This window comes from Lissotriton helveticus, chromosome 5_1 (genome assembly GCF_964261635.1).
Source record: "Lissotriton helveticus chromosome 5_1, aLisHel1.1, whole genome shotgun sequence".
NCBI lineage: Eukaryota > Metazoa > Chordata > Amphibia > Caudata > Salamandridae > Lissotriton > Lissotriton helveticus.
In genome coordinates, this window is record NC_136065.1 from 630,942,952 (window position 1) to 630,958,784 (window position 15,833).

General features: G+C 41.4%; 1 protein-coding gene across 1 annotated transcript in view; it reads right to left on the bottom strand.

Moving 5' to 3' along the window:
- Positions 1-6,315: 6,315 nt before the first annotated feature.
- Positions 6,316-15,833, bottom strand: part of LOC144753316 (ADP-ribosylhydrolase ARH1-like) — a 94,662-nt gene continuing 85,144 nt past the window's right edge. Inside the window, exon 8 of the mRNA XM_078641054.1 lies at positions 6,316-6,587. Within this exon, the coding sequence (XP_078497180.1) occupies positions 6,424-6,587 (164 nt within the window). The 3' untranslated portion in view covers positions 6,316-6,423. The remainder of the gene's footprint in view (positions 6,588-15,833) is intronic.

The window sequence follows — 15,833 nt, forward strand, 5'->3', positions numbered from 1 at the left end:
CATGCTTGGCACACAAAGCTTTACACAATTCTGGTCCTAAAAACATGGTGAATAGAATCAAGCTATCAGGAGGAGGAAGGGATCATAAAAGTGTGAAATCCCTCGTACCACACGGACGTGCTTTCCCCAGATCTGCTCGAAAAATATGGAACTCACTACCAACCTAAATGAGAGCAATTACCTCATGCAGACTTTTCAAGAAAAGCAAAGCCTTACTACTACACAGAATTGTGACATAAGAGAACTGTTTTGAAACTGCTCAATCACCCCAGTGTATTTTGTATCCTACTATTTTTGGAACCCCTCTTTTTGATTCCTATGTACAGTGTTTCATAATATTATATTGTATCCTATTATTTTTACACTCATTTTATATTGTATGCTATTTTTGTACCCCCTTTTTTACTCCTATGTACAGTGTTTCATAAGAGACTGATGCTTTACTTTACCCAAGACTCATTTAACTCTCACTTTGTACAGAGCAAAGATACATTGATGGTCATGTTTGTGATTTATAAAGCACTATAAATAAATAAAATAAGCAGCCTCATTGCAGAATACCCTATTTTCCTCCAGCAAGTATTCATTGTTTTGAAAGAGCAGCAAATTAGCTTGCCTGCTAAAGTGAGTATTGCTGTAACAGGATTTAGAGAATAACCCGACAACTCACATTTTCGCTCCCTGAATATGCTGCTTCTAATCAGGTGAGCAGATGCCAGCATTATTTTTAAATGGCCAGCCTCGATGGCCTTGGTGCACACAAAAAATAAGGTAAAAAAACAAGCAGTGTGAAAGTTGAGTCCGGTAGGCGAGTTTAGTATTTTAAAAGGTACCCATTGTGATGAGATGTGGCGGGGAAATGGGTAAAGGAATAACATGAAGAAATAAATGGTGTAACATGCACACGTGTAAACAAGTTCATTAAATTGTTGCGTGCCTCAGGAGTAGCACTCTCTGGTCAATGAGTGTGGAGTAATCATACTGAAGTAGCATCTCCTGTTTAGGGGACGTCCCCCTGAGCACTGCGCGAGGCCCACCTAGCGGGATATGTCGAATCTGTTAGAGGCCCTGTAAGGACCTGGTCCAACCCAGGTCAAACTGGGTGCTCAACCTGAGTCCTAAAAGGTTTCAAATTAGTAAGCAACAGGGTGCACCGTGTAAACACTATATAATTGAGTAGAGGACGGACCGGATGTTGACGCCGGAAGAATTTGGAGGTCAAGGATCAGAGCACGCCACCACTATCGAGGTAGGCGGCTGTTAAGCGTTTTTCGGAGCAACTAGGAAACGGGTAATAGCGAGGGCTGGTTATTGACACATTTATTACCTTAACTTTTCAGTGTCACTGGCTGTTTTGGGTTTGAAAAATCGTTACATGTTGGAAGAATTGCACAGCTTTTTGAAACACGCGGCTTTGGTAAGCGAGGAGACTTTAGTATTTCCTTTGCGCATGAGTACAGCTTTGTTTCCCATAACGATTACTGATGTCTCAGTAACGTATGTTTTTCTAGAACCGGATGATTCCAAAAGAGTCCTTGAGATAGACAACTGCAGTATAGGCACGATTGGTAAGCCGAATTTCCTCACATAGTCGTGCACGTGCTTCACTCGGTTATAAGGGAGCGTTTGAGGTTTTACACGTGGCTTGGTGAAGGTCCGTTTAACCTTATGTGGTTGAGAGAATTCACATGTAGCGGTAGGCTTTTCACATCACCTGGGCAGTTAATGTAATGACGGGAAATAATGTAAACATCGGCTTTCATACATATTGTTCATACACATTGTTTATGCTGACACTCATACCCCCTTTATACTTATCATTTTTACAGTGCCTTAAAACAAGATTGAAGTACTGAGCAATTGACTAATTATTGAATGTCAAGGACCAGAATTGAACGAAAATGACCATCCCCTGAAGAAGGGTCCATAAGGGACCCGAAATGCATTGGGATATGTTTTGATATGTTTTGACATGTATAATTTACACATGAGATTTTGCAAAACCTTGGGGATTGATACATGTGATAGATAACAATGTATTGAGTAAACCTATGATTTCATATGAAATTTTTTTGGAATTGTTCAATGTTCATGAACTGAGCTAACAGTATCAGTAAAGAACAAGTATTACCATTCCGAAACGAATCACTGTTAATCTATTGTTGAAATTGGGACAAGGTTAGATAAATTGAGTCTTACTAATTTGAAACCTTTTAGGACTCAGGTTGAGCACCCAGTTTGACCTGGGTTGGACCAGGTCCTTACAGGGCTGTTATACTCGTTATTGTGGGCACAATTCACAACTGGGAGCTCCCGTACTCATGTTACTCTCGTTTACATTTGAATAAGTAAGTTTAAATTTCACGGTGTGCAGGCTAGTCACTTACATAGCAGAATCTGTTAGAGGATCATACAAGGAGTAGATAAGATCTCCAATAGTAGCAGTGAATTTATAAAGGTTTTATTCAAAGTTCGATATTGGTTTCTAAGGAAATTGCTCACACCAAAGCAGAATTGATGAATATCATGGAAACCGAAGACTGGACCAAAACATTGGAAGATATCAATGTTCAATTAAAAAAATGTGCTCAAATTAACTAAAGGAAAATCCGCAAATATAAGCGAGACACCATGCACTATGAACTGGGAGAATTGTACTCCTAGGCAGAAGTGTATGCCAAACGACAATTCTCTAACATACTGAAATGTTCATTCACAAGAGTAGTTGATAAGGGTGTTATCACTGAGAAAGTAAGTAGGTATCTCATGTAAACCAACCCGAAGACTCCGACAATGTATATGCTACCCAAATGACATAATATTTTACATCATCCCCCATTCAGACCCATCGCCTCTACAAGAGGGAGTCTACATGAACCAGTGGGTAAATCTTTAGGCAAACACCTACAAACATATGTATTAAGAATGAGTACGTACATAAGGGACACTACAGAATTCGTCTCCAAAATCAATCAAATCTCATTTACGGTTGATGATTAAATATGGTTATGTACAGTAGATGTTAAATCCTTATACACCTCTTTTCCACACAACCTAGGGCTTGAAACCATTGAAGAAAGTCTACGTAATTCCAACCTCGAGCAAAGCTTCCAACTTTTCCTCATGGAATTGTTACATTTTACGCTCTACCAGAGTTACTTTAAATGGGAAGACCAGTGGTTCTTGCAGCTCACTGGTACTTTCATGGGTAATTGTGCTGCTTCAGCATATGCTAACATTTTCATGAATGAATTTGAGGAAAACAACATTTTGGGAATGACCATTTGGAAGGAACATGCTTTAGTTTTTCTAAGGTATATTGATGATATTTTCATCTTATGGAAGGAAGGGGTCACACAGCAGTCTCATCACTGCGCTAACTTCCCTGAATGAAATAAACTACAGAATCCAATTCACCTACGAGGTTCACGAAGACACCATTGCATTTTTGGATTAACAGAGTTTTCAACAATTTGGAGACTAACATATTGCACTATAAAAGCTTCACCAGAAATCTCTTAAAAACCACTTACCATACTCGCTATCACTGAGGGTCAAAAGAATAGTGTCAAACCCCATTATTTTCAATGAACAAACCAATGCCATGTTATAAAGATTCAACCAACGAGGTTACCCCAGTAGTGTGTTGGAACAAGCAAGATTGTAAAGTATGACCAAGATTGTAAAGTATGACCAAATCCAGAACTGAACTACCAACTAAAACCCAGAAAAAATATCAAAAACTCATGGTAGTAGTGTCAAAACATTCCACCATGAGTCATAGATTTAAAAAATCAATCAATAAACATTAGTCTATCCTAGCCATGGAGTCTGATTTCAAAGGCTTGTTTTCTGAGACGGCAATTTTTGCGTTCAGCAGAGGCAAAATCATCACAGAATTGATCACACAATGGTCAAAAGACACACTGAAAATTGCTCACAAAGGGTCCATACCTTGCTATAATTGCAGCAATTGTAACAATGTCATAAAAGGTTCTTGGATAAGCCATCCGATGAAAGGGACGATAATTAATTTGAGAGTAACTGCAAACAGCGACACCTCCAATGTTATATATTTGTTGAAATGCCCATGTGGCCTGGTATATGTGGGCAAGACTGAAAGAAATATCAAGACCAGAATACATGAACACAAGAGCAAACATCTGGACCAAAAACATGAAATCAGTAGTTGCCGCCCACTTCATTGCAAATCAACGTAACATCCGCCAACTCAAGTTTTTGATCTTGGAAGTTATGGAGAAACAGGAAGGGAGAGACAATAACTGTCTCCTCCAAAGAGAAAACCTCTGGATTGAATTTCTCAACTCTTTAACCCCTTCCACGCTAATGACAAAGCCAGCTCGTCATGGGCGTTACCTGCGCTGCGCGCATGACGAGCTGGCTTTTTCATGTAAAGTGTGATTTATGAACATCCAGCGCACAGCGGGAAAACCCGCTAGCGCTGTAGTGGTTAAAACCTCATGGCCTCAATGACAGAATGGAATTTTTGCGCTACGTTTAATACACCCACAGACTTTCTTTTTCATACTGTACTCGTTATTCTCTCTTTTTGTGATATAATACTCCTTGGGATTCCATGACTCTCATATACACTGTCTGGTTGTTTCCCATCACTCTTTTCTTCACTTTGGGTTCAGCATCCCGACACCTTGATGAGCTTCCCTTTTTGTCTTACTTGCTTGTGTTTATTCCTTGACAATTTCATTTTCATTCTTTGGCAATCCATGGACATTTCTAATTTATTCTTGGTGCTGTACTCTTTTGCTTCAAGGTTCTTCTTTTTACATCATTTTTCCACGACTTGCCATTTTGACTTTGTTTTACATCTCACCGTTGTTTTATCATCGCTGTGTTTCAACTTAAATTGTGATTTCACTGTTGCACTCCAACCGCATATTGATCTTGTTAACAAGGTACACCGCAAGACATTTTGCACGTTTTAAGATGGTACCCATTTTCAGCCGCTATTTCTTTCGTCTAACAAGTCCCCTTTTCACTGTTCACATCCAATTCTAAAATCAAAAGTATTCAGTTCCCTTCACAGATGTTTCACCTACGTTGCCACACGCGCGTTACAGTGACTTTATCCTCGTAAGTAATATCGCTTGTATGCTGCTTAGCATTTCATTGAATCTTTATTTAGACACCTTTAGATATGGAACTACCACGCTAGACAATACCGCACACACACAAGTGAATTGCGCTAATCTTTGAAGTGTTGTTTTTTGCATGTTTGCACATTTACCTCAAGTCCATACTCACCCCAACACCACAGAGTTTGTTCACATTTTTTGTCAGCATGTTTGTACACCTGTTGAATATGCTTTATTTTCACTATGTAGAACTTCTGTTCACTTTGATAAACCTGCACTCATGTTCACACTTTTTTCTTGAGTTTTCACGGACACATGCTTACTCTCACGATACCACTGACCTGGGTTGAGGTAATGGTATTGATCCTTATGGTTTGGTTTCCTCAAACTACCATGGCTTGTTTTCTTGCAGATATTTTCCCCTCACGAAGGGCTTAAATGGCCCAAAATGAACCGGGGAGATGATTGGAATTTGTGATGGCCTCATTTAAGTTAATATGATTTTTCTAAATAAGAAACTAATATTGAAGTTCGAATAAAACCTTTAAAAATTCACCGCTACTATTGGAGATCTTATCTACTCCTTGTACAAGTTGTATAATCCTCTAACAAATTCAACATATCCCGCTAGGTGGGCCTCGCGCAGTGCTCAGGGGGACGTCCCCTAAACAGGAGACACTACTTGAGCATAAAAGAATGACATCCTATGAAGCAAATTGTCTTGATAAATTATTGTCCACTGCCTTTGTGCGTTTTTACTCATGGAAAAATGGTATCAAGCAGCGGAGACCTTTGTACGAGAGAGGTAATAAGAAGAAAAAGATCAAACGGTGTGTCGAGTTAGTGGGTAAAGGGGAAGAGGTGAATGAATTAACAGTGTCAAGGGCCAATAAAACTGCTTAAGGGGAAGGAGGATTCCGCTTTTTAGATTGTGTTGCCCCTGGTCTTTTAATGCCACTTTCTTGCATTATTCCTCTCAGAAAAGGGATAACGTCATTTATGGACCATTATGAGGTATTAAGAGAAAAGGAAAATGTACTCTTCTCATGAAACTGGATGGGGTCTGATGTTTGCAGCGTTGTGATCATACGCTCATTAATGAATAAAGGTAATTTTGAGCAAGGAAGGGACACAAGCACAAGCCCATTTTGGGGAGGAAGTAAATAGGCAAGTATACAACCAAGGCACCACTAGCCAATGGTATAATGAAGCAGATTTTATTTAATCTGTAACTGCTCATCTTGTCTTTGTTTAACACTTTGGCCATGTCTTGTGCCCGAATGGTATGCTTCGGGTGTAATGAGTGTAGTTATTTAGTGGCCGGCCCCCATGCAAGGGCATAGAGAGCATCAGCAGCACCTTCAGCACGTGCTCTATACTCCAGCTGCTCGTAGTTGCTCTTGGGAACACCAGTAAGTCCATGCAGCAATCCAAAGCAGGCACCAGCAATCACCCCAGTGGAATCACTGTCCCCTGCAACAAAAGACAAAACATGTATTGGTTAATGCAATTGGTTTCACCAATGATAAGAAATTTACAGCATATCCCTCTGTATATAAGCATTTGTTTTCACCATAGATATGTACCTATCTTTGTGTATTACTTTGTATAAACATGTAAAATAATTATGTTAAGAGAAAAAAAAAATAATAATTAGAAATAAATAAAAATCATCTTTGGTCTACATGTACATACTTCCATTGTGCATCTATGTACCTTCCATGTACTTGGATCTGTTTGTCTGTTACTTTTCTCCTGAAAAAGCATATTCAATGCACTACCCTATTTCTCATCCTGTGCCTCTATCAATATCTTTAATCTACATATACTTAATTCCTTTATGTATCTATATACTTTCAATGTACTTATGGATCTATATATTTATCACTTTCTTCTAATTTAGCATTTCCAATGCACTACCCAATTTCTCAGCCTATACTTCTCTCAATATCTCTTCTAGCCCAACCTTATGACTCATCTCAAACTTCTTTCTACTACTCTTTCCAATGCACTACCCTATCTCTCATTCTATACATCTATCAATATATCCTCTACATCCACTCTCTCATTTGTCCCAAACCGCATACCACTACTATGATCGCCAACATAACCCTCTCTAGACTCTCTCCTACTCTAACTCTCCTTGCATCATCTGACACCTCTTTTTACTATACCGATCCCCTAAAACAAACCTTTCTAAACTCTTCCCCCGGACTCCTCCCCTCCAAAACTCCCTTTTACTCATCCAAAAGCCTCCTCCTACTGCTAAGACCTAAAAAAACAAAAAAAAAACAAATCCTTCACTCTTTTATCCCTCCACTATCCTTTGAAATCAAAATTAACAGACTTACACGTCCACTTCTCAAATTCCATATTCAACTATACTAATATACTACTCAAATAACTGAATAACATATCTACTACTCAAATTACTTCATATTTATACTATACTAATTTTCAACACTAATTCTTCATGGGTTCCGGTGTGGCGTGCTACTCGCCAGAAAAGCGCTTCAACGCCCATCAGGGGTAACAAGTGCTATATGAATGCAAATCCTTCTTCCCCTTTTATCCCTCCGCTATCCTTCTCACTCCAAGTAACAGACTAATATCCACCATTGAAATTACTTCATATTTCACCATATTAATTCACCACTAATCCTTTATAGCCTTCCTGAATAGCGTTCTTCAACAAGCGCTAAATAAATACAAACCTTTGTCCTCCTCTACCCTTCTGCTATCATTACAAATCCAAATAACTGACTAACCTATCCACCACTTAAAATGTACTTGCATGTTTCACTATACTAATTCAACACTAATCCTCCATGGGTCCCGGAGTAGCGTGCTACTCGCCGAAAAAGCGCTTTGACGCCTAGTCTGGGGTAGTAAGCGCTATATAAATCCAATTACAATTTCAATGTGATTATTAATAAGCTGTTTTTTGTAGTAAGTTGTCGCTTGGTGAGCAGTTGTGCAATATAAGTTACTGAAACTCCTTTAAAGTTTTACGACTTGTTAATTGAGAAAAGGCAAAATATTGTGCTGTTAATAGTGGTTCTATAAAGCAAGGAGATTACGTAAAGGAAATGGCATAGGACAAGGAAAAAAACATGCACCCGAAAGTATGCTCGAAATAGGAGCAGACATGAGGAGAGTCTATGGGCGGATGAAAAAACTAAGAAAGCATAGAGTAAGTGTTGTGCATGGAAAACCTAAAAGCAGTAGTATAACAAAAGCAGATGAAAAAGTGTTCTTGGACTATTGGCAACTGATAAGATAAACAAGCAAAGAACAACTGTACATTTTTAGAATAAGCATTTGAGCAGTTGTGCAATATAAGTGAAAGTAACAAACTGAAAATGTTATGATTTGTTAGAAATGGGATCTCTGGTTGACTAAGGCTTGCGCCAAAGCCAGGCAGAGACCACCACTCTAGTCAGGGCAAGGGAGTTACACGCCAAAGATAACCCCTGCTCACCCCCTTGGTAACTTGGCACGAGCAGTCAGGCTTACCCTGGAGGCCATGTGTAAAACATTTGCGCACGCACACAGCAACAACATCCCAGGCACATCACAAAAGGAATTCCACACATTCATCAAAAATAGCCTTTGTATTCTCATAACACATTAGAATAGTATTTACATGGTGCCACCTGGCACTAGGTCATATTTACAAGGGATTATATACACCTGACAGGGCCCACTGGATAACTGTCAGAACAATCACCAAGCAAACTTAGTAAAAATAAGACATATCATAAACGTACAACCAGTAATCACTGGTAACCACTGTACTCAGCATCAGCCTGTAACATAAACCACATAATGCAAAGTATCACATTAAGCACAATATTACATTCTGCGCCAACCTCATCAGCATTATGCAATCCTCTCACAAGCAGAAATATATTATGCAGTAACCTCATAAGTCTAAACGCATTAGACAATACCCTCAAACATAAGCACATAATGCATAAAACAGGGTGCGTAAATCATAGTACATGAATCACATTAGGGCCTGGCGTCTTATTACCCTCACAGTCCCCCTGGCCAACTGGCCTTCGCAAAAGGGGCTCAAACGCCCTGTGTCCATAATGTCAGGGCTGCTGCCTATACAGCGAAATCCAAGGTGCGCCACTGTGCAAACCTAAACGTAGCAGCTGCCCACTAATTGCTGGGCAGCTGTGAAACTCACTGGCACTTACTGTGCCTCTGGTCCCTCTCAGGGACTCTCTCTCAATTGTGCCCAGTTCGTTGCAGCTGCGGGTGCGGCACAGTTGTGGCACTTCTCATGAAGGGGGCCCGGCACCTCTGTGCCCTCTGGACCCTCCCTACTGGCATTAAATCACATGCCGCCATCGTTAGGGCGGCCCGCTCTCTTGCGGGACCGCCCAGGCGCCGACAATGCGACTTGATATGCCCCCGAGACTCTGTGGCCCTCAGGGGCTCTCTTCTTAACCCCTTCCATGCTGCCGTCAGCCATTGGCCGACGGCAACGCAACCTCGCTGGTGCTGCCGTCGGCCAATGGCCGACGCGGCCCCGCCCATTTTACGGAAGTGCCGCACTTCCGCAAAATCGCGGGCGCAGTAGAGGGGTTAATAGCGAAAACTGCCCCAAGCGTTGGAGCGGCCTGCTGCCAGACGGGGCCACTCTGACTCTGTGCCTCGCATCGGCACTGATGCCAAGAAACATCATGGAGCCCCTCTCACGGGCTGCGGGTAGGACACCTCCTAATTTCGCTCTGGGTCTCCTTCCTCGCAGGAGGGAGCAGCAGCACTTCTCTCGTGGTGCGGGGCTTCCCATTGCTCCTGGGAGCTCCGCGGTGCCATCGGTGGCCTCACCGCCTTTTCTCTTCGCCCGGGCCCCCTCCTGGGACCCGGAACTCGTCATGGGCACTCAGGGAGGTGGGGTAGGCTCCCGTCCTCCTTCAGTATGCAGCCCAGCTTCCGGCCACACTTCTCTCCCGCTTCTGTCTGTCTGGCCCCGCATACAACCAGGCGGCCCGCGAATCATGGCGGTGGTCCTCCTTTGGCGGCCAAGAGGGGTAGGCTCCCACTCACCACAGGCACCACAAGGCGGGGTGGGCTCCCACAAGTACAATCAACAGGCAGTGTGGGCTACCGCTCTGCAGCCATCATGGGGGAATCGCTCCGGTGGGGGATTCGCTCTAAAGGGACGGGCAGCGCAGCGCTGCGCAGCCCACGCTCCTTTTCCTGGGGAAAGTAAAATAAAGCGCTCCCAGGGCACCAGGAGCTCCAAGAAGATCCCCAAAGACAAAAGAGGCAATGCAGGGCCCAGGGAGGAAAGCCCTCCTGGCAGCCTTCCCCAGGGCCCCCAGCAGCAGCACACCCTGCAGGTTCAGGACCAGGACCAAATATGGGTTCAAAAGCCCCTATATTTATATCAGAAAATCCCTTTGTGTCACAGCACAGGGCTTGGGGATACCAGCCAGAACTGGTTTAGAGGGGCTTTGGAGCACTTTGTTTTGCCCAGCTCCTCTCCCCTTTGTCAGGTGTAGGCTCAGTGATCAGACACCCCACAGGGGCGGAGCCAGCATTGTACAGCCTGGGCATAGTCCTATTCAGAGTCAGGGGATTTCTCCTCCAACCACTCTCAGCCTAGCTCTGACTCATCCTGCCCCTCCTGGAACCACCCACACCTCTCAGCTCCTGTCACTCACAAACCAGACATGCAATTCACATCAGGCAGGCAGACACATAGCACAATGCCAACTTTTAAAAGAGGCATTTCTCCACCAGTCACCATAAATCTGCGCACACCATTGCACAGCATTTATTCTCACGAGTTCATACATACTAAACTCGACCCTGCACTCTTCTCATACCAGGAATTACCATGGACACACATATCCCACATGCATTCCTATGGGAGGGCAGGCCAATCTCACCACACACACTCAGAGAGCGCATGCCTTTACACTGGGCCACAGTGCTAAAGTACCCAGATGCCTAAAACCACTACCACTATGTCAGAGCTTTAAGGCAAAAAGTGCAGGGGTGAACCTGCCAAAAGGACCAAGTCCAACATGATTGCTTTATTGAGAAAGGCAAGCTATTTATTTTGTTGAATGAGTAGTAACTTCGGGGCTGTTCCATATGCACTGGCTGTCTCCATCCTCACATACTTGGCTGCCTACAGTGTAAGAGGGGGGGTTTCAGACACTAATCAAAGTGTGGAATAGGCATTCCCAATAGCGCTTGGCAGCTGTGTACAGTGCACCCCAGAAAAATTCTAGCCTCTAACCTGAACTGGATACAGCTGCCTGCGCCCTCCCTTCCAGTTAGAGAGACCATGGGGCATGTACATGGGGTACTTTGAGCAAGAAAGTATATCATGATTACTTCTAAAGCGTTAAATATTCAAAGTTAATCAAGGGCTATAAACAAACAACGCAAACACAAAATGATGGACGGAGTGCTGAAACTTTTCAAACACTCCCCCCCTTCCCACCTCCCCAGTCAAGAGATCTGGGTTACATCCATTGTTCTTTCCTCACTATGCCATCCTAGGTTGGACCGAGCCATATGCAAATAAGTCTTGACCTTGCTCCCCATGGGAACAATCCAACCCAAACTCCCAGGCCAGGTCCTCCCCGGACCGGAAACAATCATCCTGGGACTGGTTTCAGGGTAACACCCCCCGCCCCCAACAAACAGGCAAGCTTGAATCCAGTGGCACAGAGAGTGGAATGGGTGGAAAAAAGTTAAACCTTCAACTTTATTCATCTGTATTGCACTTTTATAGTCTGTTGACCGAAATAAAGTTTATTGATTAATACTTCCATGACAACCATCTTGACACATCCATGTTTGCCCTTCACACATTAGCCCCGTCTAAAGTGGATTGCAGAGTCAAGGCTCACAATGCCTGGGGTGCAAACAAACTAGAACTAGAGGTCACTATGTACGTTTAGGGTTTCTACACAACTTGCTTTATTCATGGGAGAGTAACAGATGTTTTCGAAATGTATTACCTGTGAAAGGCAAATTGCAATGATTCAGAAACGTGCGTTTTGAAAGCTACTGGGTTCTATATTGAGAATTTGCTTTTCCAAAGCCTTGTGTACAGCATCTTAAAGCAGCGTCTTACTGCTCAAGAAATCAAATGGCAGTGGCCTATGCTTTTGTAAGAAGCATTCCTCTTGTTTGATGTAGTGGGTCTTCGGCCATAATCAAGTTACCGTCAGAAATTACTTAAAAGTATTTTTTGTTTTTTTTAAAGATTTCAGTGGAATCACTGACAGAATATCGACTCTAAGAATATCGACCTACAGAAACATCGACGCTGGAATATCGAAGGTAAGTATATTGACATCCTATCTACAACAAGGTAAGTACAAAAATATCGAAACTAAAATATCGATGTTAAAAATATCGTAGTTAAAAATATCGGGTTTTTTCAGTTAAAAATAAATGTGTAAAATAAAGTAAATAATACTAATAAATAAAATAAACATAGTTACAAATATTTAATAATGTTTCAAATTAATAAATGATACATATATAATAATAAAATATTAATTAAACATATACATAAAATATATAATATATACTTACTTAATAATAACTTTTAATAATTATTTTAATTACTTATACATTATTTATAAATAAACACTTCACCAGTACCGGTAAGAGATTGTTCAGCTGTCACAAGCGGTCCCAGTAAGGTCACCGGCAGACCTAAATATTCTTTCCAAATGTACCTCCCTTTCCAGGAAGTAAACCAGGACGCCCAGAGCTTCTTGCAGAGAAAGTTTATTTTGCAAGTGAAAAAACGACGCGTTTCACCATTACGGCTTGATCACGCTCATCCGACCTTGTAAGCGGCCATATTTAAATACACCTAATCACCCTCGGTGTCATTACATGTTAAACCATCGTGAAAAGCGGCGGACATATTGACACATGCACAAATGTACTTACAAGTCATGATTTCATTATTACAATTTCATAAATACAAGTGCGCTATATAATGATATCTTGTTGCACTGAAAAATAGACTCTCCGGGGCATTTTAAACCGCCCGTTAATGTCTTACTTAATATTTTATCTTAATAGCTTAAGTTAATTCGTGTCAGTATAATCTGCATAATGCGAGTATGGCTGTGCAAGGATTATTATCAACAATCAATATTCATTCATTATACAACATTGGATTGTGCTCTGTGTCACATGACGTATTCTCATTATAAGCTACAATCCGATTGGTTGACTCAGACATGGTATTGCAGACCTCGCAAATCATTCGTTGATCGCTGTGTTAGTTAGTTGCTAGGTTATGCGTCAACAATATACTTCGCAAATAGCCCCAGTGGGCATTATCTGTGACACAGTGCAGTCCATGCCCTCAAACCTTACTCGAGCAATATCCAATGAATCCAGGATATAATTAGTTCACCCAAGATGATGTCCTTGAAATGTACAGTCCCTGCCCAACTGGGCTTATTCTGGATGTAATCCATCTCATAGCCAAAAGTAACTCTTATTAGTGCTTCATTTTAGTCCGTCCATGAACCTCCAGTGATATCTAAAATAATAAAATAACATTTAAAAACCAAACAGACTGCAGGCATTACATATTTACAGCTATCAGTACATGGTACTTTCATTCATATAAGTGTACTGCCAATTCTTCACTCATATTTAATCCATTTGGGATCAAGCATGCAAAATCGATAATATATTTCGATTCTAATTTCCTTAGGGATAGTTCTCGGTTACCCCCTCTGACACCCAGAGCTACACTGTCTATTACCACCATTCGAACTTGTGTTTCATCTTGCATGTGCTTTTCGTAGAAGTGTCTTGCTATGGGATATTGTCTGTTGTGACTGCAAATAGCTTGTAGATGGTCTAACACCATTTTCTTTGCCTCGTGCTTCGTGCTTCCAACGTACCACTTGTTGCATGGACAGATCAGGACATAAACACTGTAAGGAGTATTACATGTTAATCTTTTCCTAATAGTGAATTCCCTGGATGTATATGGTACTGTTAATGTTTTACAGTCTTTACTGTTCTTACATGCTTTGCACTGATGACAGCATCTGAACCCTGGTGCACTGTTATTGTCACTTTTAACTTTCGTTGTTACATAATTGTGACTCAATTCGTCTCTCAGCGATCTTCCTTTTCTAAAGGTGATCTGGGATTTTCACTCAGATAACCCTTCAAATGGTCATCCGTCTTGAGAACATGCCAGTGTTTCATAAATATTTTACGGATCTCCTGCGACTGTCCTGAAAATGTGGTAATAAATCTGAGGTTTTCTGTTACATCTGTTTCCTTTCTTGGATACAACAGTTCTTCCCTAGTCTTTAAATCAACTTGCGCCACAGCCTTTTCAATTATTTGCTTGCTGTAGCCTCTGCTCAAAAATTTCTGACACATGATGGTCTCCTCATCTTTAAATGCATCCTGGGTGCTGCAGTTTCTCTTGGCGCGTTAAAGTTCGCCATATGGAATACTGTACACTAGATTTCTAGGATTACAACTCGTGGCTCTCAAGATACTGTTCCCAGCAGTACTCTTCCGGAACAATTTGGTGGTTAGTTGGTTGTCTCTAACCTCCAATGTTATGTCTAAGAATTCCATCACCTCCCTGCTTATATGTTCAGTGAACTTTAAATTGAAAGAATTCTCATTCAGTTTGTCAATAAATACTTTAGCTGAAACTGCATCTCCACACCAAATGAAAAAAATATCATCAATGTACCTCAGCCACAGGGCCACGTTGTTGAATTCTGCCATCTCCATGACGACCTGCTCCTCCCACCAGCCCATGAATAATTTCGCGTAGCTGGGGGCGAAGCAGGTCCCCATGGCCGTGCACTGTGACTGCCGATACACGGTGTCGTCAAAGTAAAAAAAGTTGTTTGTCAAGCAGAATTCAATCATAGATATAATCATCTGTGAATGATAAAGAAAGGAGACAGACCGGGTTTTAAGGAAGTGTTTCACAGCATCAAGACCCTGATTATGCTGAATACTGGTGTATAGGCTACTCACTTCCAGAGTTACCAGAGTAAAGGGGTTCTCCCAATGAATTCCATTGATGACAGTAAGGAAATGAGTAGTGTCTTTTATGTATGATGGCAAGGCTACCACATAAGGTCTTAAATAGTGGTCAATGTATTTGGATGTATGCTCCAATAGTGACCCTATAGAGGACACTATTGGGCGTCTGGGGGAATTGCTTTGATCTTTGTGCAATTTCGGGAGTAGATATAGAATGGGTATTCTGGGATGGGCACAGTATAAATAATGATATTCCTCCCATTCTAATAGTCCCCTCTCCCTCCATTCAATCAATTTGTCTCTGAATACAGTGTTAGATTTAAGTATCTCATCATGATTAGTTTTACAGTAACAGCTCTCGTCATTTAGTTGTCTCAATCCTTCCTGTAAATATTTTTGTTTATCTAGTACAACGACATTTCCACCTTTGTTGGACTGTCGAATGACAATCTCACTGTCAGATCTCAAATTATCAGTAGCAATACTTTGATTAGGTGTCAAATTTTTCTTATAACTTGCTGTTTTCCTGTAACGGATTTTCGTCAAATAATTCAAAACAGCTTTTTCAAATACATCAATTGCTTCACACTGTATGGTCGGGAGAAATACTGATTTAGGCTTAAAACTGGAACTTGGATTATCTCCCAAGTCAATACCCCAGGTCTCCCAATCTGGTGA